This window comes from Ambystoma mexicanum, chromosome 9 (genome assembly GCF_040938575.1).
Source record: "Ambystoma mexicanum isolate Mex_15411 chromosome 9, UKY_AmexF1_1, whole genome shotgun sequence".
NCBI classification, from domain to species: Eukaryota; Metazoa; Chordata; class Amphibia; order Caudata; family Ambystomatidae; genus Ambystoma; species Ambystoma mexicanum.
This window is the reverse complement of record NC_090931.1, coordinates 677,199,970-677,226,605: the sequence shown is the minus strand read 5'-3', so window position 1 is coordinate 677,226,605 and position 26,636 is coordinate 677,199,970. Positions and strand designations below refer to the sequence as shown.

Here is a 26,636-nt window from a genome sequence, read left to right as displayed (position 1 = left end):
ATCTTTGCAAAAGAGGGGTCTCTCTATCCTTATTCATAAAAGTCTCCCCTTTACATCCCTACACACACAGCAGGTTTCAGAAGGACAGTTTCTTCTAGTGAGGGGGATGCTGTTCCAGCAGTGTGTTATCCTCTTGAACATCTGTGGCCTCTGTGTTTTTCCCACATGTTTTTACGCAGTGTGCCCAAGATATGAGCCCTCTCACGTTTATTGGGGGGATCTCAATGTAGCCCTCGTGCCTAGCTGGGACAGACAGCCCCTCCCCCCACCCATGACCCCGATCCCCAAAATAACATGGTTGCTACTGCTCCCGATGGAGGAGCTTCGCTTGCGGGACGTGTGGAGAGACCTTTATCCAAAGCAAAGCGACTTCTACTTGAATCACCATGGGAGCTAAAGCCGTCTCTACTACCGGCTATTGGGCTCGCAAAAGCTGTCCCCGATTGACTGATGCATAATTAGATTCATCACTATATCGGATTATGGTCCGGTGGTCCTGCAACTCTTGTTCCCGGCTCCACTTTTACAGGCCCTGCCGTGGTATAATGTGCCGTTGTGTCGACAGCGGTGTGTGTCCGTCAGCGTGCGTGTCCAGGTGTGTGATGCGTGAATGCTCCCTTGGATACCCCCTGTCATTGGTGCTGGTGCATCCACTTGTCATGCCATGCTTCATTCCTGTGTTGCCACCCTCCCCTTTTTGGTCTGGTGCTTCACTGTGCATATGTGGCAGGGGTTGTACACACCCACAATCCAGGTCCTTTGGCCTCTGTGCCTCTCCATGTATCCTGGCAGTGTGCTCTGGTGTAGGACTATGGAATTGTGGGTGGAGACTGGGTAGCGGGCACAGCAGTGGGTGATGAGGTCAGGTCCCCAAGTCATCTGCACGTTGAGGAAATGGTAGTGCTTCCGGTTTCTGTATACGGCCTCGTGGACCTGGGGCGCCACCAACGTAACATGGGTACAGTCAATGAATGGCTGCTATGATGTTAGGCAGTGGCATGGAGCCTTGCCTTCATGTCGTTGACATGGGCCTTGGTGGTGGGCAGTGCAATATGTCGGTTGACATGGCGCAGGAGGGCATCCAGCACCTGGCCCAGAACTACACTGAATGTTGGCTGCACCATGCAGTGCATCATGGCCACAGAGTGCAGGAAGGTGCCTGTCCCCAGGAAATGCAGAACTGCCACCAGCTTCACCAGTGGGGTTACGGCTATTGATCCTGCTCCCAATGTCTTCATGAATTGTGGCCAGCAGCTCAGTGATGGTCTCCCTGTTCAGGTAGTACTCAGTTACCAGATGGGTGTCGCTGAGGGCCCAGGGTGATGGGCTGACCTGGGGATCGGTGCTCGCCTTGCTGGGGCTGTTCTCCTCCTTCTCATCACCCCCCACCCCTGTGCTCCCTGTGCCCCGGCCTAGTTGGCCTGCATCTCAAGGTTCAGGTGCAGCATGAATAGCTGGTTGTCCCAGCCTGCAGCGACGACTGGCAGCATGGTGTCGGAATCAGTGTTTGGTGCTTGGGTGTGTCTTATATAGGCCTCTGGTGTGCATTGTGTTCACCTGTGGCTTGATTCCTGGCATCTGGGTTCATCTGGGTTCATGTATCTCCAGCTAATACCGCCGTACATGCACTTGTGATACGGCTGTATTTGCGCTTTGTGTTGTCTGCGCTATTGGCGCTGGCTGTAATAGCGGCGATTCCTTTTGGGTCCGGAGGCATTTGCGGCGACTTGTAATCCAGCAGCGCTAATACTGTTACAGCCTGATTTAAGGGCTACCACCAAACTCATGATGAAGCCCTAAGTGCCAAGAAAATCTTGGTCATTAACCATAGACAACAATTAAACATCTGTTAAAAATACATTCAATATGTAACGTGGGTGGGTTATTCAACAACAACCTTACATCTATAAATGGTCAACACGCATGTTTCAACCCTTTGACATGTTACTTAATGGGTCTTCATCAGGATGCATCATCCCTACTGAATGTGTTATTATAAAATTATTAGTTTTGATATAACTTTAGTCGAGCCCACATAAATGAATATACCACATATAATGTGGCTTTGTATAAATCAATCAAGGTCCAGGCAGTTTTGGAGTATTTATTCTTGTTGTGGTTAAATGCAAGACAATATCTTCCACTTATATGACTTTGATTAGTTTCAGACTTGGCTCTTTGTTCATGTTACTCTGGGATCAGTAATTTTTATTATGCATGAACATGGCACATCATGGTATCGTTGTTCATTTCATGTGGGGGTGTGTGATTTACACAGGTGTGTGTCCTACCCCGATACATACTGCAGAAATGTAGTAGCTTCTTGCTACGTTTACTTTTTTCACCTTGGAACAGCATGTCCGGGGATCCATGCTACACTTGTTATCTTGCATGCAATATTTGTCTTAATGACAATTTGTCCTCGCTGTGAGGACACAGAAGTAACCAATTTCATCAGAGAAAGAATCTCTAGTAGAAGGGTCATCAGGTTCACCATCCGCTGAAACCAAATCATCAAATTCATAGGTGGTATAAGTATGGGTAGAAACGCCACCCTGCAAGGCGTCATCCTTGGACACGGCATCTGAAAGAGTGGCATGTATACGAGGGGCCATCAAAGGGATGCATGAGGGGAGACCAGTCAGAGGCGCAGACAATGGGCCTGTCGGTCGGTCCTGACGTGGAGGAAGAAATTATAAATTACTCACCGTAGTGACTAACGTACTCCAAGTCCTTAGTCCCCTTTCCTACATACTGCATGGGCGTCCCTCGCTATGGATGGGAGACGGAACCTTTTTCACCAGAATAACCTTCTCCTTTTAAATTTAGTGTCGCGCAGGGGCGCGGCCCTGGGAGCATGCACTCGCCTGACTCCGCCTCCCGGTGCCACTCCTCACTCCCCATTGACGTGTCGACAATATTTCACACCAGTATTATTAGGGGTGAGGATGGTGGGACGTATGGAGGAAAGGGGACTAGGGACCAAGAGTACATTAGTCAGTAGGGTGAGTAACTAGTAATTACTCTTATGTCCCCTCCCCTTTCCTGCATACTGCATGGGTGATTACTACTGAATGTAGCCCCAGGGTGGAGAGGAGACTCTCCTTGGGCAAATAGGTTCCTTAGAACCACCTGTCCGAAGGCGCGTCTGACTTAGAGCCGGCATCCAAACAGTAATGCTTACAGAAAGCCGAAGTGGTGCCCCAGGTGGCCGCCTTGCTGATGACCTTCCACGGTACCTTCCACTGGAATGCATTGGCTGTGGCCTTGTCTCCGACAGTGTGAGCGTGCATGTTAGCTGGCAGCAGCTTGTGCTGCCCCTCGTAGGCCTCCTTGATGGCTGCACCACCCACTGTGCAATAGAAGCCTTGGAAGCTTGATACCCGGGCCTGGATCCCCTGAAGGTTACAAAAGGTGCATCTGACTTGCGGAAGCCCCTGGTCCTGTCCAGATGGAATTTCAGAGCACGCCTGACATCCAGACAGTGCAGGACTCGCCCTTGGTGTCAGCAAAAAAAGTAAGTAAGACTAATTCCTCGTTTAGATGGAAAGCGGAGGGTAACTTAAGTAGGAATGCTGGGTGAGTCCAGAAAACCAGCCTGGATCTCGCTGACTGTGTGAGTGGAGGTGAAGCCAACTAACAAAGCCGTTTTAATGGTGACCAGCCTGATGTTCACGGACGCCATTGACTGGAAGGGTTTGTGTGCCAAGGCGCCCAACACCACATTGAGGTCCCACACAGGGTGTGGCTTCTTGATGGGCGAATAAAGCCTGGACAAGCCCGCCAAATGTTTCTTGACCATCGGGTTGAAAGTGGAGAAACCCTCCTCCTCCGAATTTCTGTAGGCCCCTATGGCTGCCAGATAGGTGCGACATGTGTCCACCTGTATGCCTGAGTGCGCATGGTGTGCAGAGAAAGAAAGCACATCATCCAGCGTGCACGTAAGGGGTTGATCTCCTTAGAGTCCGCCCAATGACAGGACCTAATCCATTTACTCTTCTATTGGCTCCTGGTAGCCTTGCTCCTGGCGCCCTGAATGATCTCCAGGTTAGCCTGTAATAGGCTAGGGTGCCCGAGGGTGACCTGCTCAGTAACCACACTGCGAGGGCTAACTTCTGTGGGGCCGGATGGATGACTCTGCCCCCCTGCTGGGACAGGAGATGGGCTGACCCCCGCAGAAGTTGAATGGGTGGTCTGTCTGTGAGGTTGAGCAGTTCAGAGAACCACAGTCTCGCCGGCCACCATGGAGCTATCAGAATGATGCTGAGGTGACAAGTTTCCTTTATCTTGCGGATTACCCTGTGGACCAGGGGTGTGGGAGGGAAGGCATAGGCTGTCATGCCATCCCACCGTATCTGCAATGCATTGCACAGGGAGCCGGGGGCACTGCCCGCTTCAGGATGCAAATTGATGGCACTTCCTGTTCTTCCAGGAGGCAAACAGATCCACCTGAGGATGCCCCCATCTGCTAAAGACCTCCAGCAGCACCTGGTAATTTGATTGCCATTCGTAACTGTCCGCTCCCAATCGGCTGAGCCTGTCCGCTTCCAAGTTGGTCTCCCCGCAAGGTGGACGGCCGTGAGGTAGATGTTTTTCTCCAGGGCTCACTCCCACATGCTGACTGCTAGGCTGCAGAGCAGAGGGGACCTGGTACGCCCCCGATTGTTGACATAGTAAATGCTGGTGGAGGTGTAGGTCTGGATAAGGACGGTCTTTCCCCCAATAAGCGGAAGGAAAGCGCTGAGAGCTAGCCAGATGGCCCTGAGCTCCAGCCAGGCGATATGCGACTCCTCTGAGGTAAAAACTCCATGGACGCTGTGGCTGTCCAGAGTGGCTCCCCCAGCCTTCCACGGAGGAGTAAGTAGTGATGGTGACCTGCGGGCCGGCTGCCGGAATGGCTTGCCCGTCCGCAGGTTGCAGTCCCTGGACCACCATGTGAGGTCCGGGTGGAGAGAATAAGGTATGCTGACCTGCTCTGCTTGGGAGCCCTTCTCCCGATTCCATGAGGCTACAAAGTGCAGCTGTAACCTCCTCATTTGAGTCTCATGTGTGGCATGGCCAGGGGGACCCCTGCCACAATACCCAATAAGTGTTGGTACCACCAGGCCGAGGTCACTGCTCTGGTAAGAAAGTGACTAGTGGCTCTCTTGAGGACTGTAATCTTGTCCTCCGAGGGAAAGACCCTCTCGGAGCTTGTATCCCAGATGAGGAACAGGAAGATGAGGCTCTACGTGGGCTGCAGTTGGGGCTTCTTGAGGTTGATAGTAAACCCCAGGTCGTGGAGTGTGTTCATAAGTGCAGAGGAAGTAGGGATAACTCCCTCCGAAGATCTAGCCCTGACGAGCCAGCCGTCCAGGTATGGGTAGACGTGGTGGCCCTGTGGCCTGAGGAGGGCTGCCACTGCATTCATGAGTCTGGTAAATACCCTGGGGGCTGAGTTGAGTAGCACCTTGTATTGGAAATGGCAGCCCATGATCCTGAAGCGCAGGAAGGAGCGATGTGGCTGCCAAATCGGGACGGGTAGATAAGCGTCCTACAGATCCAGGGACCACATCCAATCTCCCTTCTCTAGTGTCTCCGCAATGAGTGCTGGCGTAACCATTTTGAATTTTTGAAGAGGGAGGGAGAGGTTGAGGGTGGATAGGTCCACCACAAATCTCCGGCCAGCCTGGTTCTTCTTGTGTATGGTGAAAATCCTGGAATATAAACCCAATCCTCTCTGGGAGGCTGGGACTTCTTCCACTACCTGGCTCTCGATGAGCGACCAGATCTCTGCCAACAGAGTTGCTGTCCCAATCTGTGGGTGTGGAGGGGAGGAACGAGGAGAGGGAGGGACGGGTAGGCGGTACCCCAAGGATACTACAGAGAGGATCCAGGGGTCCGAAAAGTTCTGGTGCCAAAATTGCACGTGAAAGGCAAGCCTGCCCCCCACCAGAGACACGTGGACCCAAAGGGACGGGTCATGCTTTCTTTCGTTCTGAGGCTCCTGCTGAGGAGGAGGACTGGAAAAAGCCCTTGCCCCCTACCCTCCTTTTGTTGTTTGCGGCGGTGCTGACTCGGCGAGCGGTCAGCCTGCCTCAACTTCTTTTCCTGGAAGCCCGGGAACCTGCCGAACGACCGCCCCTTGTCAGAGCATTGATGGTACTGGGAGTACTCCTTGGGTGTGGCCTTCATTAGGATAAAGACTTCGCAGTTTGTGGGGCTGTTGTTCTTTTTATCTAATTCCTCGTCGGTGGTAGAGTGAAAGAGGTCACTACTCTCGAACGGACGGTCCAATTTGCGTTCCTGAACCTCAGGGTTAAACTTAGTAGCCCATATCCAGGCGTCCTTCTCATGTCCGTGGTGATGCAGATGGCCCGGCCAGAGGTATCGATGTGGGCCACGGTGGACTCCATGAAGTCCTGCGCTACCAGCTTGGCTTCTCCTAGACCTGCCTTGAAGCGTATCTGGCTCTGCACCGGAAGTTTTGGAAGGAAGTACGGTATTTCCCGCCAAAGCCTCTGGTTAACAGCTGCCAGCGTGGCATCCACGTTGGATTGACACAGGTGCAGCGAGGCGTTGGAGTACAACTTCTTCACGTATGCCTCCAAGATCTTCTCCTCCTTGCCTAGAAGCGATGAGGACGAGTTGGCTGAGGACTACTGAGGCTTAGAGTAGAGTGACGCTGCAGCGATCACCGAAAAGTGCGGTTGAGGGTGCACCGAAAGCAAGAGTGGATCCCCTCCATCTGTCTATACTTGGCATTGAGGTGCCGATTGACAGGTTGGGCCGAGTGTGGTTTGAGCCACCCCTTTTTGGTCAAGGTAACAGCGTCTTTCTGCATCGGGATACCCATTTTGGTAGGAGGTTGTAGGGTGAGGACTTCTGCCAAGACCCCCTTCTCGGGCTGCTCGACCTCAGGTTGAGGCAGGCCCAAATATTCAACCAAGCCGGCCGTGGAAGGCCTTCGTTGACAACGGCGTGTCAGGGTCCTCCTCCTCGTCTGTGTCCACCAGAGTGTCTGGCTGGTCCGGAGCGGGTGGAGAAGTGCTGGGCGCCGTGGGCTGCGGTGTGGTGTGGAGACCAGAGCCGAAGGCTGCTGAGGAGGCTGGTGTGGAACCGCCTGTACTGTGGGAGGCAGGGGAGCCGGAATCGAAGGAGCCGGCAGGGGCAGTGGGGGCTGTGCTGGGGCCTGGGGTGCCAGAGCCATGGGAGGAATGACTATGGGCGCCGGTGGAGTGACCGGAGGGAGCAAGTCCCTGAGTGCATCCCGCAGGATGGCTCCCATCTGGGGGGTGGGGGGGTTGCATCAGTGCCAGGAGTTGCTGGGGGTTGCTGGGGCCAGAGCACACTCGGTCTATGATGCAGGGGGAACCTGCCCTGTGCTGCTGATGGATAAACTGTAGGCCATGTACCTGGTTGACACCAGTGCCACCTTAAAACTTGTTCTCCCACCTACTCCCGGCATCGGACGAGCAGCCATGTTGTCTGGCACGGCGGTCATTATGTCGAACTGTGTGCCACGTGCTAAAGTCGTGGTGCTTGGCTCCCTGGGCCCGGCCTCCTCCAAGACTTTTGGTGGTGGAGCATGAGGCCTACCCTGCACCTCAGGCTTAGGCCTGGAAGGCGTATTGCCCCTGGCAGTGTGGCTGGTAGTGCTGCATGCAGGCGTCCCCTCGGACATAAGGCCAGTACTAGGGTGTTGCCCCTCTGGTGTACACCCGGTAAAAGAAACTTGCGGTCCCTCAGCACTGCTTCTGGAAGGATCTGATCCCTCGTCCGTGAGGCCAGTAGCTGGACTAGCCTTGGTACGTGTGCTGGTGCGAGAACCCGAGAGCTTCGTTCCGCTCGGGCGTTTCCTTGGGAAGGAGTCGCCCTTATGGGGTGCGATGGAAAATAGCGGCCCTCCCTTCTGCCTTGATCCCTGTCTGACAAAGTCCTTCAAGTCCTCTGGGGGCAACCTTTCGAAGAGCTCCCTCCACCTAGCTAGCCTGTTCATCAGTGCATGTGGAGTCAGCGAGTTGCATGCAGTACAACCTTCCCAGCCGCGGTCGGGGCTAAGGAGGCAGGGGCAAAGAGCGTGGGGGGGTCGAACGTAGCAAAGAGCCCCTCGCAGGCTGGACACCTGCTGAAGCCGGCTGAAGTCGACATGCGCGTGAGAAGATCGCGTGGTATTACATGGCAGAGCGAAACCCAGGAGCGCTAGTGAAATGAGCCCGTTCCCGTCCAGACGGAAAAGTGGACTGAGGAGTGGCGCCGGGGGGAGAGTCAGGTGAGCGCATGTTCCCAGGGCTGCGCCTCTGCGCCCCTTGAAATTTAAAGGGAAGAAGGTTTTTCTGGTGAAAAAGGTTCTGTCTCCCTTCCCTAGCGAGGGATGCCCATGCAGTATGGAGGAAAGGGAACGGGACGTAAGAGTGTGGGCTGCATAGAGTGTAGTTCTGAGACAAGGGTCTGTAATGTAGACAAAATGTCCATTAATAGATCATGAGTCTCCGGATGAGCGGGAGCAAGTCTTGGATGTGGCCCTGCGGGTGCAGGAGTATGGGTGTGGCATGACATGAGGATGATGTGCAGGAAGTGAATCGTTGTCTGAGAACACACCTTCTAGGCCTTCAAAGTCTGTATCAATCGCATGTTCCAAACTATGGAAGGACCTGGAACTGCATGGGGCAAATATGGAGGCAATGTAAAGACTGGCTTTGGTACATCTTGAATGGGAACCAGAAAGGTTCTGTGAACGAGCAGGCACTGGTGCAACAGAAGAAGCAGCCGCTGGTGAATCCCAAGTATGGGGGGCCCCTTTGGAAGTAGAAGGGGTCGTAGATGACGAGGCATGCACCTTGGTCACGGATGAGGTAGTGGCAGTCGTGGCAGTAGACGATGGAAGTTTATGCAAAATCAACGGGGTTGTCGATAGCCAGGGGTGTTGCTTGGTCTGGAAACGATAAGTGGCTACGCTAATGTTGGGACTGTCAGGACTCATGGCTAGCTAGCCTTTTGGTTGTAGCCCCTGAGCTTCTATCTTGGGCTACAACCAAAATACCCGAGGCTATAGCCCCACTAGCTCCCCCTAATGACGCCCTGTCGATAGCGATGTCGTCAGGACCATGGTCATGTCATGGTCATGAAGTCAGGAGAACAGGCATGCAGGGGTCGCATGTACAGGAGACCTGGGTGGACACTCTCCTGGCGCCTTTGGGGCCAGGCTCGGGAACAAAAGTAAACAAGAACATCCATTTAACAACACAGAGCTTTTATTATGGACATAGCACTTCAGATGCATTAACCTTGAACATTCCATCCATTAAGCAGGATGCATTAACCTTGAACATTCTTTCCATTAAGCAGCCCCAAGTGTATTCTTGGGTGTGGCTGCTAATGGATTGCCTTCACACGTGCTCACTCTCTAGGAGTGGCAGGGTGTGGTTGGTAAGCCGGCCCTAATTGGCATGCCCATGATCTCAGCTATATAAGCTGTCCCGATCTTCAAGACAGACGCTGTGCTTTATTCTGCACTTGCAAGCAGCGTAACGCTCAACGTCGCCTGAGGTCAGGCTTAGCTTTGAAGATCCTGCTTCCTGCCAGCATCCTTACCAACTGGGGGAAGCTGTTCTTACCTGTACATCTCTTCGTCGAACCAAGTATTCATCTTTACACTTTACGGAATGCCGAAATCTTCATCTTGGCACCGCAGCACGACACGCTCCATCGTCGACAGCAGTGCCTGCAAGGAAAAACAGAAGACAAGGTTAGATATCGAAAAAACAGTCAGTTTAAGGTTGCGCTTCGCCATACTTCGCACTTTTCCTTAAAACATCACTTACCTGCTGTCAAACATTGCGGTAGCATCCATCTTACATCCGGCCGCGTCTCGCGTCTCACAGCTGCATTGAGACGCATTTCCATCTAAGGGAAGAAAACAGAAGAGAGACATAATTGCGGTATAAATAGGAACACCATATAAAGACATTAAACAGAATGAACAGCATCACAAAAGCTCAAGAAAGACTTACCAATCATAAGGAGAAGCATAGTCGCAGCTGGACTGGACTAATCCTTATCAGGGATCAGTGAAGGAACTAGATACCATTCGACGCGCCCATGCCAGAAGTAGCAGGACGGAGAGCTTATCTTCCATAATTCACAGGTGAGCTTCATGGGCCCGCGTAAAAACTGTACTTTGGGGTGAAGGGTTCGAGAGGTACAACAATCACAGATTGGCACACTCACACACTGTTATCTCCATGCAGGAGCAGTAGCACCACGTACCACCGCTCACATCTTTTCTACTGAGGGAGAGGCCTGAAGGGGGTGATTCAAGTTCAGGGAGGGCTGCAATTGTGCCCCTACGCCTCCGCAGAGACCAGGTGAGCGTAACAGGTAATTGTCGGAGCCATGGATGAAGTCGAAGACGATGTGGAGAACTTGACATGTTTACAAGCCGTCTGCAAAGGTGGGTTGAAGGGGCAGATGGGGACGTCAAGGGTTGCTTTTTAGTAGCCATCAATGAAGAGGATGTTGCCGGAGCAGCAGAGGTCGTTGACAAGCAGTTTGTGGACCTGTCTAATTGGCGGTGGGAATATGACCCAAACAGACTATAATAGAGCACCAAAGTGAAAAGCAGTTTAAAATGTAAAGGTAAATTGCCTTAATGTTACAGAGGATTCCCAGCCAGACGATGGGGAATATTTAAGAGCATGTGAATCCATGAAAGATGAAATGCTAGAGAAATATATATATCAAACATTACATACTGTAATCGTATTTCTGATGCTTTTATCTGCTTAAATTCACATGCTTTGCTTAGGCTGACATCTAGTGGTAGGTTTGGAGTATTGCATGACTTGTTTTCAAAGTTCGAAAAGGGAGGTCGACCGGGCATGTTTGTAATACTTTCCCTAGTGTGATGTGTACTGTACCCATGGTCCTTCATGTGTTGAGATCCCTCCGATTGTTTCGTTTCCGACATGAGGGAGCATGATTTGTATGCGTGAGTAAAGGAAGTAAAGAAAGGAGTAAGTTGTCTATATACCTTCAACTCCAAGAGGGGAGGAAGGGTGGGCGCATGTGAATCTTAGCAGATACAATCATCAGAAATAGAATTAAGGTATATAGTGTATGTCTTCTGAGGTTTGAGGATCTGCTTAAAATCACATACTTTGCCTAGAGCAGCAAGCAAAAACTGGAGAAGGTGGTCGGTTTGTTGAAGGTACAGCAGCGAAAAGATGTTTTAACACTGCTTGTCCCATCTGGGAGTCTCCTCTTGAATGTGTATCCAAACAGTAGCGCTGTGTGAAGGTGAGAATTAAACTCCAAGTAGATGCTTTGCAAATAGTATCTAAAGGAGCATTTGAAATGAAAGCTAGAGTAGCCCATGTGCCACTAGTTGAGTGTTCTCTGGGCATGAAAGGTAAGGTTCTCTTGGACAGAGAATAACATATTTGGATGCATTTGACAATTCATCTTGAAAATAGCTGACCTAGCGACAAGATCCCCTCTTCCTGCAGCTATGGAAACAAAGAACGGATCTGTTTTCCTAATTGGGTTTGTTTTGTTTAGGTAGTACATCACAGTTCTCCTAACGTCTAATGTATGGAGATTTTTCTCTGCTGAATTAGATAGGTTTTGGAAGAAAGCTGGAAGTTCTATAGACTGGTTGACATTGAACTTGGGAGATAAATTTAGGTGAAAAGCATGGATGTGTTCGTAAAACCACTATGTCTCTATAAATAACTACAAACGGTTCTTGAACCGAGAGAGCATGTAGTTCACTGACTCTTCTTATTGAAGTAATGACTACAAGAAATGCAGTCTTATAAGTGAGATGCTTGACACTGGTTTTATGCATGGCTCAAATGGCAGCGGGCGTGGGGGGGGGGCAATGAGTTTAGTAAGTACAACATTTAGGTCCCGTCCAGGAGTTGGATTAGAAACAGGGGGGTATACTCTTTTAACCAATTGCATAAATGCTTTAACCAGAGGGTCTTTCCACCATGACACTTTACTCAGAGAAGTGGTGTATGCTGAAAGTGCTGCTAAATTAACTCTAAGAGAATTAAAGTCTAATCCGGAGTCTAAAAGGTAAAGCAGATGGTGTACAATGTGTGAAGGTGAGCCGTCAATGGGGTTGATGCTGCATGTTTTGTACCAAATGACAGTGTTTCCACTTGTTGGAACAGCAGTGTCTTGTGTTGGGTTTACTTGCCTCCTTGAAGATTTCCACACATCTTTGCAGCAGGTTTAAATGTCCAAACTCTATGACTTCAGGAGGGAAGCTGCCAAGTTCAGTGTTTGAGGAGTGTTGTCCCTTGATGCTGGCACAGCACCTTGTAAGGGCACAGTATTTTGACTGGTGTGCAAAGAGACATTTAGAGCAGCTGTCAGAACCAAGGTTGACGAGCCCACATTGGTGCTCTGAGGATCAGTTTGACTTGTTCCTGATGCATCTTGTGAATTATTTTGTTGAGAAGAGGTGTTGGGTGTGAAAGGTGTGCACAAATCTCCCTGACCAATTCATCCACAGTGTGTTCCCCTTGGACCCTGTCTGGGATACCTGGATGCGTAGTCTGGGCATGGTGCGTACTCTTGCCTTGCAAAGAGATCTATGTCTGGTTGACCCCACTTTGCGAAAACATCATCCAGTATGTCGGAGTGCAACTGCCATTTGTGTTCTGATGGAAATTTAACCTCTCTGCTTAGCTTGTGTTCCCCTGGAACATGTTGTGACAGAAGGAATATGTTGTGTTTGAGAGTCCAAAACCAGATTTTCTGGGCTAGTTTGGACAGACTTGGATAGTGTCCCACCCTGTACGTTGATGTAGTACATAGCTGCTGCACTCTATGTGAGGACACGGACTGTTTTGTTTGCTCGCTGGTGTTGAAACGCTCGCAAAACTTTGAACACTTATAATACTCGCAGAAGGTTGATATGCTTGTTTTACATTGCCTGCATCCACATCCCGTGCGCAGTGTGATGGAGAAAATGTTCTCTACACCCAGATAGAGATGCGTCTGTTGTTGTGGCTTCTTCGGCACGAGTAGTGAATGATCGTCCCTTTAAAAGGTTGTCCTTTGTCCAAACCTGCACAGATTGAACAAGGGATTACGAAACCACCACTAGATCGTCCCATAGACCGATTGACTGCGATCATTGTTTCGCAAGTCACTCTTGCATAGGACGTATGCACAGACGAGCTTGTGGTACCAAGTATATGTATTAAGCCATCATTCCGAGAAGGAACATTGCCTTTCTTACTGTTATCTGACAACCGGCTATATACTGTGGAACTTGAAATTGCATTTTTGGTCCCTCTCATTGGAGGGGAAGACTAGGGTTTCTACTGTCCGAATTAGCACTCCAAGAAACTGTTTTACCCGACTTGGGAGGAGACTTCTTCTTGTTGATTGCGAATCCTAATTGGAAAAGAAGATGGAGTGTTTCTTGGGTGTTCATTGACACACTTGTGGCGTGCCCCCTGTTATTAGCCTGTTGCCTAGATAGGGGTACATTTGAATTGACTGTCTGTGCAGGTGAACTGCCACCACTGCGAGCACTTTGGTGAACCTTGGCGATGAGGCTTTGCCGAAGGAAAGTACTTTGAATTGGTAGTGAGTTGTTATAACGAATCAACTTCTGGGGAACCAGTGGTCCAGAGATGAATATCGGTTTCTAAACCATCAATCACCTCCACACCTCTAGTACACCAGAAAACACAAGCAGATTATAAACCTCCTTGTCCAATTTTGGCAATGTGGAGGGAACAGCAGGCTTATCTCCGAAAGGTCATGGATCATTGGTTAGTTGCAACACAGTGAAAAAACTATTACCACCCAATGATAAAAGGGACTGTCCAGTCAAGGTTGTATCAAAAATATCTACTTTATTTATATCACAACAGACAGTTCAAGCAACACTACGAAATACAGCCCTACCCTGTAAAGGAATGCAGAGGACAGACAGTTTCAAAGAAAGAAAGGAGATGCACTCTGGATACTGACAGGAGGGTAGTCGGTATGGTTAATAACCACAAAAGTTTAAGTTTACTTGGTTTCAGCAAGGAAACAATGGGTCTTAGAAATGTCTCTAGGGGCTTCCGGTAAAGACCAGGGAGACAGATCTACAATGTACCTTATGCTGTAGGTGTTCTTGGTGCTCGACAGGGTTGAGTCGGCTTCATGGCGCTTTACACGCTTCTGTGACAGAGTTCACGATGGGAGTCGGCTGCGGGTATCAAGCGACAAGACAGTTTGGCGAGCAAAGCTGGATGAACGGCTGCAGGCTGTCCTATATGGTGGCTCGGGGTCAGGAATCATTGTCTCAGTGCTGGTCGGTGGTTCTGAAGCAGCGACTGCAACATAACAGTCAGCATTTGCAGTTGATTGCAGCTCGAGGAACACGACTGGCTCGAAAATGTCCTTTAAGGCAGATGTTGATAGATGCTGATTGATGCACCTCTTCCAGCGTCTTCAATTGGCTTGTGTCGTCCTTTAAGGCGGCCGCCTGCACAAAGCTGAGGAGTGTATTGCAGGCAGCTGCCTTGTCCTTGGTGTCAAGTTCAGAGAACTTCTGGCACTTCCTACCTAGGAAGCTGGCTGCAGAGCCTAGCAGGGCACGCTGTGCACTGGCTAGGTACCGGTTCTGGAGAGGCTAGAGTGTCCTCTGAATTCGGTATATCCCCCTGTTCCAGGGGAGATGTTTAGGGGAGGGGTCTTGCTTCCCGCTTTGGAGGTCCTGGCCTTCCTTCACTGGCAGAAGATGTAGGCAGACTGCACCTTCAGCCAGGGTCCAATGTTGAGTTCTTCTTGCTACTCCTTGCAAAGTCTTGAGATGATCTGCCAAAAGAGGGGCTCACCCCTCTTTTAAAGCCAAATGGACCACAGGGATTGGTGTAGGCTAATCCAACCTTAATTAACCAATCCTGGGTCCCCACCAACAATCTCCTGTATGCGTGAGGTCATAACCAGAGTGCTTTGCAACAGAAAAGGTAAAGAGGGAAAACATGTTATAATATGTCCCACCCATCTTCCTGTCTGTTATGGATCAAAGGGTCCCTCTGGTTAATGGATCGACCCTTTAATCAGGACCCCTCTGTGGTTCCTAATTAAAGCAGCAGGACTCCCTTGAAGCTCCGGCGAGACCAGACTTTCTGGCCTCTGCAAACCACAGACTCGTACCTTCACTTTGAATCGATACTGAGGGCAGGACCTGGCTTCAGGTTGACAGTGTATATGAAAGGGAGTTAAGCTTTTCTGTCTCCTTTGTGGGCCCGTTTGAAATACTCTCTGACTAGTATGCAAATTACTGGCACCAGCTACAAGGCGCAACAAAAGGACATGGTGCATCCATGGAGCATTTGATAGTTAATTAGGCTGGCCATGGCAAGAGGAAGGTTTGGCCCTCCCCTTCTGGAGTTGTGTCGTATACTCCTCCTGTCATATCCAGACTAAATATGACGGGGGCGGCAACTGTAGGCTCTGTCCACCCAGAATACACAAGCTTATGCATATGCCGTGCGGTGAGCATAAGAAAATGTGCGCGGATTAGCCCCACACATTTTCTGGTGGTTGTTCTAACATTCAATTTCATTTAAAATTTCCAAAAATCAGAGGGGAGCGCACACCTACCGTGCGGATGGTTGAATTCCTCGCAGTTGTCCCTACCTTGAACTTTCTGTGGGCTGGTAACATAGAAATATGAAAGTATGCATCTTTCATGCAAAGTGCTGCCATGTAATCCCCTTGTTTCAGAAGTGGAATTAACTCCTGTAGCGTCGTCATCCTGAATTTTTGTGGCTTGACATAAGTGTCTGTAGGACGCACGTCTAACACAAAGCGCATGCTTAAATCCTTTTTGGGGACAAAGAAGTATACTTAATACATAAACTTGTTTACCTCTAGAAGTGGAACCAGCACTATTGCTCCTTCTTGCAAGAGTGTCTGAATTTCTGCTTAATGAATGAAGTGATGCTCCGGAGACATTCTTCTTAATCTTGGCAGATGGTGGCAACGTGTTTCCAGGAACTCCTCTGGCTACTATAGATAACACACACTGGTCTGAGGTTATGCCCTCCCATGTGTGGACGAATTGAGTAATATGACCCCCTACGTAAACCTTTGCATAGTCTAAAACCTTGTTGTTGTGAGATTTGAAATGTGAAAAATTGTCCCTGAGATGTATACCATGGGGAGGAGCTTGTTGTATGCCCAGATTGTGTGGGCTTTGAGTAACCCTGGACATGAATGTAAGCCTTGTTAAAGATCTGACTTAAGGTTTTTAAAGGCTCATGTTCTTATTTCGTTGTTTCCAACATGTCATCTCCTGCTTTACCAAACAGGAAGGCGTCTTCTAAAGACATGTTAGTAAGGGTGTCCTTTGTTTTAGGTTTACAGCTTTAATTGTGAAGCCTGAATGGCATTTCAGCAAGGTACCCTCTGCTATAATTCTGTCTCAAGTTTCAGCAGAGTCTAGTGTGTTTTTTAAGGATGTTAAGGGTCACCTATTTGCCTTGTATGACAATTGCATGACAATTTTTAACAACTGTGAGTGGTTCTTAAACTGCATCAAAGTTGGTCTTAGTAAGTTCCATTGTTGTAACTCGCTAGTAAAGTAGTGTTATTAGCTATACAAGCAGAGTAAGTGGCAACTCTTTTCCCATGGGCATAATGTTTTTAAGACTATCAGGTGGAGCATTAGACAAAGGGACGCCTGACCACTTTCTTCTGGTGATAACTATTAGGGAATCTGGTTTGACATGGTCCCTGATATAAAGCGCATCTGTAGGAGTGGGTTTAAAAACGTTTTCAACCCATGGGTTGCGTAAAGGAAGGTGTAGTTAAAGAAGGTCACCTTTTTTTCTTAATGGATTGAAGTAAAGGTATAAACTGGCTAACCAGTGTTTTCTCATTTAAAATATCATCCACAAAGTCTGTGTCATGAACAGACTCTTGAGTATGTATTTTAAAATGACCAGCTGCCCTTGTGAGCAAATCGTTGAACAGCTGGTTGTTGAGAGGGGATGTGGGGCCAGGTTCGTGAGTGGCATCAGGAGACTGTAAAATAGTGGTGTCTGGGTCATCTGGGTCGTGGTAGGTAGGATCATTATACCATGTCCCTTGGTCATCCTCTTGATTAGGATCATCCCCTTGATCATCACCAAATACGTCATGTTCTGACTGGTCTTTTACATCAATGTCGGTATGAGTGGGTGATGTGTGAGAAGTGTGTAACTTAGTAGATTGAGACCATAGTAATGGGAATGGGAAAAGGCGCTATATAAATGATGACTACAATACCGTGCTTCTCTATCGGTGGTCCTACCAGCCTTCGTCCATTCTGCCTCCTGTCTCTTCCAGCCCAGTCAGAACAGCTCCCCCACCCTCCCTGAAGCCAGGCTTTTTATAGTCTCAGATTACTATAAGCAAGAACAAGATGCAGCTTAGGTAATTTCCCACTATTTGCATTTTAGCAGGAGCACGTTGCTTGTTTAAGTCTAAAGCAAGACCAACAGCAAATTGCCTAAACCTTTCAGCCAGTTATGAGTTGCATCTTTATCGCGCCATGCTCTGGTCATGGCTTTGCCAGAAACATTGTAATTCATTATAGGTTCTTAAATAATTGTTATAAATGAGCTAGGACATTTAGTTTTGTTAATGATAACAAACCGAGGCACTTGGCACACTTAGCAGGCTGTTGGGAGTGCATCCCAGTAATATTGTTTACGTGATGTGCTGCATTGTCCCATAACAAAGATAAGATTGGCGCACAGCCCAGAAAACCAAAGTTATGTTATGTTATGTTATTTTGCACTTATATAGCGCCTTATATACCATTGGTATGGTCTGAAGGCGCTGGTAGGTTGAACGCCCTTGGGAACCGAAGTTCATATCAGTAGAGAGAGTAGAGAGAGTCAAAAAGGTGCGTGTGAGCACCGGGTATGTGTACAGCTCGTGCAGTATCGGTGTAATAGCTGCTTTCTAGCGGTAGGTGTGGTGGTTGAGAGGTCAGGGGTATGTGTTCGTTCTGGCAGGATTTATCCAGATCGGATGTGGCTGCGTTAGGCCTGAGGAGAACGCCTCGCTGGGGGTGCGTAACCAGCAGTGATTACTTAGAGTGATGTGGGGTGAGCGGCAAATGTTGATATGAGAACAGTTATACCGAATGGTGTCATAGTATCTCTGTGTTCTATTTGAGTGGTGATGTAAGGAGAGAGTAAGCGTGTTGGTGAGATATGATGGGTTACATGGGGTACATTTCTATATTCAACTTTCCACGGGAGGCTCTTGGGCGTACTTCTTAATTCACAGAGAGGCTACAGGGCACACTTCTAAATTCAGCGGGGTTGTTGGGCACATTTCTAGAATCACAGAGAGACTATTGGACACACATCTAAATTCAATTTTCTAAATGTACTTCTAAAATTAAACTTTCCACAGACAGGCTATTGGGCACACTTTTAAATGCAATTCTATATTCAACTTACCACAGAGTGGGTACACTTCTGAATTCAACTTTTCACAGAGAGGCTGTTGGGTACACTTCTAAATTCACTTTCACGGAGGGGATATTCGGTATGCTTCTAAATTAACTTTCCACAGCGAGGCTATTGGGTACACTTCTAAATTCACTTTCACATAGAGGATATTCGGTACACTTCTAAATTCATTTTCACAGAGAGGCTGTTGGGTACACTTCTAAATGCTGCTTCTAAATGCACTTTCAATTCAGCTTTCTAAATGTACTTCTAAATGCAACTTTCCACAGAGAGGCTATTGGGCACACTTCTAAATGCAACTTATAAATGCAATTCTAAATTCAACTTTCACAGAGTGGGTACACGTCTAAATTTAACTTTCACAGAGAGGCTGTTGGGTACACTTCTAATTCCCTTTTCACAGGGAGGCAATTGGGTATACTTCTAAATTCACTATTGACAGTTCTATCTAAGTGTGGGCATGCTGATATTCATAATTCCATCTAAGGGTGGACATGCTAATTTTCACAGTTCTACCTAAGTGTGGGCATGCTAATATTCACAATTCCATCTAGGAGTGGACATGCTAATATTCACAATTCCATCTAAGAGTGGACATGCTAACTTTCACAGTTCTAACCAAGTGTGGGCATGCTAATATTCACAATTCCATCTAAGAGTGGACATGCTAATATTCACAATTCCATCTAAGAGTGGACATGCTAACTTTCAAAGTTTTAACTAAGTGTGGGCATGATAATATTCACAATTCCATCTAAGAGTGGGCATGCTAACTTTCACAATTCCATCTAAGGGTGGACATGCTAACTTTCACAGTTCCATCTAAGTGTGGGCATGCGAATATTCACAATTCCATCCAAGTGTGGACATGCTAACTTTCACAATTCCATCCAAGTGTTGGCATCCGAATATTCACAATTCCATCTAAGGGTGGATATGCAAATATTCACAATTCCATCCAAGAGTGGACATGCTAACTTTCACAATTCCATCTAAGTGTGGGCATGCGAATATTCACAATTCCATCCAAGTGTGGGCATGCTAACTTTCGCAATTGCATCCAAGTGTGGGCATGCGAATATTCACAATTCCATCTAAGTGTGGGCATGCTAACTTTCGCAATTCCATCTAAGTGTGGGCATGCAAATATTCACAATTCCATCCAAGAGTGGACATGCTAACTTTCACAATTCCATCTAAGGGTGGACATGCTAATATTCACAATTCCATCTAAGAGTGGACATGCTAACTTTCACAATTCCATCTAAGTGTGGACATGCTAACTTTCACAATTCCATCTAAGTGTGGACATGCTAACTTTCACAATTCCATCTAAGTGTGGACATGCTAACTTTCACAATTCCATCTAAGTGTGGACATGCTAACTTTCACAATTCCATCTAAGTGTGGACATGCTAACTTTCACAATTCCATCTAAGGGTGGACATGCTAATATTCACAATTCCATCTAAGAGTGGACATGCTAACTTTCACAATTCCATCTAAGTGTGGGCATGCGAATATTCACAATTCCATCCAAGTGTGGACATGCTAACTTTCACGATTCCGTCTAAGTGTGGACATGCTAATATTCACAATTCCATCTAAGAGTGGACATGCTAACTTTCACGATTCCATCTAAGTGTGGACATGCTAACTTTCACAATTCCATCTAAGTGTGGACATGCTAACTTTCACAATTCCATCTAAGTGTGGACATGCGACATGCTAACTTTCACAATTCCATCTAAGTGTGGACATGCTAACTTTCACAATTCCATCTAGGAGTGGACATGCAAACATTATGGCAGTCTATGTTATTTGGATGTAAGATAGAGTGGCATGGGCTTTCAGGAGTGGAGTGATTGCTCTACTCCCCACCCACACCACACTCACGGTTTTTGGTGGTGTCTGTTAGTTGCTGGCTTCATTGGATTCCCCTGCGGACACCTGCAGACACATCTTGGAGCCGCCTCTGTTGGAGCCGCCCTTGGCCTTGGGGCCCTTAGCCGCTGGGGGCTGCCGGGCAGAGGGCTGCCCTGGGAGGACCAGTGATAAAGGTCGAGGGGCCTAGGGGGGGTGGGCGGGAGGGATGGGATCAGGAAGAGGTTTTAGATGAGGGGAAGTGGGGATTGACTCACTTGCTCCTAGGATGGGAAATAGGTGCAGGAAGCGGGATGTGAGGCGGGAGGAAGGGGAGAGACCAGGAAATGGTGGCTGGGCCACGAGAGGCACATGGGGAAACTAAACACTTTTACAGTGTTTTCTTACAAAATGGGATTGCGCGCTGCTGCTCCACTCACCTTCCTTCTTGATAAGGAAATGAAGTGGGCTGCAGCGCTCGAAACGCTAGGCCTAGGAGCTGCTGGCTGTGCAGCCAATCACTTGCCAGTGGGCGGGATGGGAGGCGGGAGGAAGGGGAGAGACCAGGAAATGGTGGCTGGGCCACGAGAGGCACACGGGGAAACTAAACACTTTTACAGTGTTTTCTTACAAAATGGGATTGCGCGCTGCTGCTCCACTCACCTTCCTTCTTGATAAGGAAATGAAGTGGGCTGCAGCGCTCGAAACGCTAGGCCTAGGAGCTGCTGGCTGTGCAGCCAATCACTTGCCAGTGGGCGGGATGGGAGGCGGGAGGAAGGGGAGAGACCAGGAAATGGTGGCTGGGCCACGAGAGGCACACGGGGAAACTAAACACTTACAGTGTTTTCTTACAAAATGGGATTGCGCGCTGCTGCTCCACTCACCTTCCTTCTTGATAAGGAAATGAAGTGGGCTGCAGCGCTCGAAACGCTAGGCCTAGGAGCTGCTGGCTGTGCAGCCAATCACTTGCCAGTGGGCGGGATGGGAGGCGGGAGGAAGGGGAGAGACCAGGAAATGGTGGCTGGGCCACGAGAGGCACACGGGGAAACTAAACACTTTTACAGTGTTTTCTTACAAAATGGGATTGCGCGCTGCTGCTCCACTCACCTTCCTTCTTGATAAGGAAATGAAGTGGGCTGCAGCGCTCGAAACGCTAGGCCTAGGAGCTGCTGGCTGTGCAGCCAATCACTTGCCAGTGGGCGGGATGGGAGGCGGGAGGAAGTGGAGAGACCAGGAAATGGTGGCTGGGCCACGAGAGGCACACAGGGAAACTAAACACTTTTACAGTGTTTTCTTACAAAATGGGATTGCGCGCTGCTGCTCCACTCACCTTCCTTCTTGATAAGGAAATGAAGTGGGCTGCAGCGCTCGAAACGCTAGGCCTAGGAGCTGCTGGCTGTGCAGCCAATCACTTGCCAGTGGGCGGGATGGGAGGCGGGAGGAAGGGGAGAGACCAGGAAATGGTGGCTGGGCCACGAGAGGCACACGGGGAAACTAAACACTTTTACAGTGTTTTCTTACAAAATGGGATTGCGCGCTGCTGCTCCACTCACTCCACTCGCCCAAAGTAAATGTAACTCTCAGTTCTTAATAGTGAATTCTTTTCACAGAGCCTCAATATATTTCAAATGCATCTCACTATGTGCTCGCCTTTGAGACTACACAACTTGGAATATTGCTCAGACATCATGCATGGTGTACCTAATTTCTACTTTATAAGATAGCTTTTAAACAAGTTGAGACCTTCAATTTCCACATTTATTGCACATTGAATACAAATAATGGCTCACAGACACACCGACTATCTTAGACTGCAAGGAAACACACATCAATCTCTCATACTCCATTTACAGATTCAGAAGGCTGCCATTTTACCTTCTCTGTCCATAATTTTGGGTTCACCATGCCCTCAGCCTGCAAGAAGTCCTGTATAATGTGCAGCAGTCGGATGGCATTGTCAGCGTGCAACGGCACTGTTTTCACCTCTCTATACTCCGTCACTGCCCACTCCGTCATCTTTTCCAGCAAACTGCAAATATTAAAAAAAAGAGGGAGAAGGAGAACTTCAACAATATATATAATTATAGTCCCCAGAAGCAGTTATTGAATAGTAAAGGACAGTAAGTGCTCTTTCTGCTCTGGTTTAAGTTCCATCGCTCAAAAATGCCGAAATATAAGGCAGTGTGGAATCTCTCACTGCATGCAGATTTAAAAAGAATACACTTTGCAGTGAAAACCATTGAAGGGGATATGTTCTAATAAAAGAGATCTAATGCCTGCTGGATTCATTCACAAAAGCTGAAAATCAAGTAGTTTCTGCCAAAAGGTCCGCGACTATGAATTGTATCCTGGTTAATGGGCCAGACATACTTTGCCTAACCCCAGCAACTGCAGAGGGCTTAAACATGCACAAGAGCTCCACAGAGGGCTGTGGAAAAAAATTACTACCTGCTAAACATGCCAAAACAAGTTTGAAGATTGACCCTTGCTGTGTACCCAAGAGAGGAAATTATTTGGATGCCTGTAAGAATTGATCAGCAACTAGGGGGAATTAACTATAATATCCTCCTCGCTGAAGTCCACACTGAAAAGTATGCTAATGGAAAGAACTACGCTGAAGCTGGAGTTAGCAGTCGGCATTCAGTACAAGATTTAACTCGCAAGTTGCACCACGAAAATGACAGCCCCATGTGGGGGAAAGAAATGGAATAAAGCATGACAATATAAGTACTCCCCTAGTACTCCATCATTGTATAACAGTATATTCTGCGTGTCTCACGCCATGTTGAACCACTGCTCATAGCCACAAAACGCAATGTCCCGAACTTCACTGCGCATGCCACTGCTCAAGAAGCGCCTCACCCATTGTTATGGAAAGTTTGCTTTCACTGTTCACGCTTCCAATCCGTTTTGGCATTGCCAAGTGTGTTTTGCACCCTTGCCTTTAGCAGGCGGATGTCATCATATTACAAGGGCTTGCGCCTGCTTCGAGGCAAGATGTGAAGCACTACGGAGTAGTTACGTTCAAGAAATGTGTTACACTGTGCTGCTTACTGATAACACTAACAAGTGCTGCCAAATGCAGCTTGCATCAAAACACTGTACAAGAAGGGCTTTGTCTCAGTCAGCAATAAAGCACCAAGGCGTGACCTTGCCAAGACTAAGAACACCCCCTTCCAATGGTACCCATGTAGTCCTGGGAGTATAAGATACCTGATTTTGCTTACTGCTTTCACTAATGAAGTGTTAATCAATCCAACAGAATCAAGTGGTCTTTTTTCCCACTACAATCTGATGCCTTAGACGTCAGACACCCGCTGCTTTGTAGCCTCATGCAAGAGCCACATGGGCGCACTTCCCCGTGATCCTATGGGCCCAACAAGGACGATTTTGTTGGTGGGGCGAACCCAGAGACCCCAGGCAGGGCAGATAGAGCAGACGCTGAAGCAAGAGCCGATCTGAAAATTGTGGGTTGATGAACACAGGTGTTCAATGTACTCAAGCTATTCGGCATCAATGTATGTCGTGTCAATCTATATCATATGTCGTGTCGTCTGAAACTGGTCAAAATGTCTATAAGGTGTATTTAAAGTACAGAGTCTGTCTGGAGTAATACGGGGGAAGGTACCCTGCCTAATAAAAAATGAGGTATCTGAAGTAAAATAAAGTTACTCACAATAGTGACTACCTTACTCCTAGTCCATAATCCCCTTTCCTCCATACTTGTGGGACATTCCGTCCTTCGTGACGGGACCGGAGCACTTATCAAAAAGCATCAAAAATTAAAAATGTTGTCCTTCTCTTTTTACGCGAGGTATCGCACACTGCCGTAACCCTCCTGAGCTCCGCCCAGCGCATCGCCCTTCAGTCCTTTTCTATCGCCAGGTCTGCGACCATTTAAGCAATAATAGAGGATACTTATTAGAGGGGACGGCGGGCGGGTGTATGGAGGAAAGGGGACTATGGACTTGGAGTAAGGTAGTCACTACGGTGAGTAACTTTGTTATACTCCTACATCCAGACCCCTTTGCTCCATACTTGTGGGAGAGTCCCAAGCACATACCATAGGTAGTACGGGTAGATAGAAAAACTCCTTTACAGGAATATGTTCTTAAGAACAGCCAGGCAAAATTGGGCCTCAGTGTCATGAACCACCGGACGCGTCCCTTCTGGACTTCGTGGTCCCTTACCCATAGGGGACTGAACTCAGCAGTACTCCCAACATGGCCGCTGAACACGAAACACTGTTTGCCAGTCTCCGCGTTGTACGCTCTGCATTCTACAAAGCAGACATGCCCCTGTGGCCCTGCACGTCTCAACGCTACCGCTTGCAGTAGTCAGACGTGTGCTGCTGTATTTCGTACAGCGATTTCCACTGATTCCTGGTTCCCGGTCCCCTAATTTTCCTCCTCCTTCATCCTCCCCTTTTTTGTCCTCACCTTGCATTCCTGGATTTCCTTTGCACTCGTCTTTCCGAGTACGCTCCTCGCCATTTCCTGGACTTGTTCCCGGATATCTGAATGCTCCCTGGAGACGGGTCACGAACCGCACGCTGGAACCCGAGGACCCACCACAGGGTTATACAAAACCCGAACTGTGCGAAAGAAGACTTCTTCGAAGATCTCGAACAAACAACACAGACAGGTGAGAAGGGGGGAAACCTGTGACAGATTGAGACGCCAACAAACTGATACAGTTACGGAAATGGAGGCTGCAGTTCAAGACCTCATGCGTGGCATGCAGGAGTCAACACAGAAGTTCAAAATCTTAAGGCCGAAAATGCTGCATTGAAAGAACTAGTCCGGTCACGTGATTCCGCGACCAAGAAAAGTGTGTTGCTGGGCGGAGTGGTGGATAAATATGATGGCTCATCAAAGAACCTTCGTATCTTCCTTGATTCCTGTTTAGTGCACTTTACCTTTAAGCCCTACTACTTTTCCACCCCCAGGGCAAAGGTGGGCTTTATGATTTCACATCTTTCCGGGAATGCATTAACTTGAGCAACTCCCTTAGTTAATTCGGGTGATGCCCTCCTGGCTGACTATGATGGTTTCGTACGGGCGCTAAAGACCATGTTTGACCGCCCAGAACAGGTTTACAGTGCCCAAGAACGCTTATTGGACTTCCAACAAGGATCCCAAGATATGCTTTCCTATGTAACACGCTTTAAGCAACTTGCCAAGGAAGCAGACTAGTCCTCCGAGGCCTGTTTTACCCTCTTTCGAAGAGGGTTGAATGAAGAGATAAAAGACGAGCTAGCGACGGTAGCTCGCCCAAGTTCCTTCCAGGCTCTCATGGATCTCTCCTTACAAATAGACTTTCGTATCCAGGAAAGAAAGGCTGAAAAGAAGACTAAAATGCCCTACCAAAAGACCTTTACAGAATCTTCCTCTAGACCTGAGCCCGGTCCTTCCCCGACCACAGACCCAGAACCCATGCAACTAGGAGCCTTCCGCGGACCCATAACTCAGCAAGAAAGGATGCGACGGATACACACCGGGCTGCGCATGTACTGTGCCTCTGATAAACATCTTGTGAGAGAATGTCCTATAGCCCCTCCACGGCGTTCAGGAAACGCCAGCTCCCGATCCTAGATGGAGCACAGCTTCGGGAGAGAGATGTTTGCTCCACATCTATTCCATCCTTGAAGTCTCCTGGACAAAACAATCTTGTGATTCTGCAGGCCTTTCTATCGCCTTCCAAGAAAGAATCTTATTCCATTCTGGCATTAGTGGATTGTGGGGCCATGGGGATATTCATAGATCATGATTGGGTCACTACCCACAACATTCCATATGAAACACGAGACATCATGCAACCTGTAGAAGCTATCAATGGAAGACCTCTCTCTTCAGGACCCATAACCCTTCAAACCAAAGAGATCCTGCTTTCTATAAACCACCATCAAGAGAGGATCACATTTGATATCATAAGATCTGCCCATTACCCAATGGTAGTGGGTATGCCCTGTTTACAGAAGCACAACCCTTACATTAACTGGGCGGCAGGATCCTTGTTTCTTGGTTCAGAACACTGTATGTCCCACTGTCTATCCCTAGATTCCTCGTCAAGATCTGTTGAAGATACGCAAACAGACCAGCAAGGCCCATTCAATGTCTCAAATATCATCCAGGTTCCCAGGGCCTATCAGGATTACACAGATGTGTTCTTGACTGCCATAATTTAGGCCCTAACCCCTCACAGACCTGAAGACTGCACTATTGATACTGAACCCTCAGCAGTGATTCCCTTTGGAAGGATGTTCATTCAATCAGAACCAGAGAAAAGAGCCCTCAGAGAATA

The 26,636-nt window shown here is 48.3% G+C and overlaps 1 protein-coding gene across 3 annotated transcripts in view; it reads right to left on the bottom strand.

Moving 5' to 3' along the window:
• NBEAL1 (neurobeachin like 1) overlaps positions 1-26,636 on the bottom strand; it is a 2,018,929-nt gene that overhangs the window by 846,415 nt on the left and 1,145,878 nt on the right. For all 3 annotated transcript variants that reach the window (XM_069615520.1, XM_069615521.1, XM_069615522.1), the window contains one exon: positions 22,209-22,362. In XM_069615520.1, the coding sequence (XP_069471621.1) occupies positions 22,209-22,362 (154 nt within the window). The remainder of the gene's footprint in view (positions 1-22,208; positions 22,363-26,636) is intronic.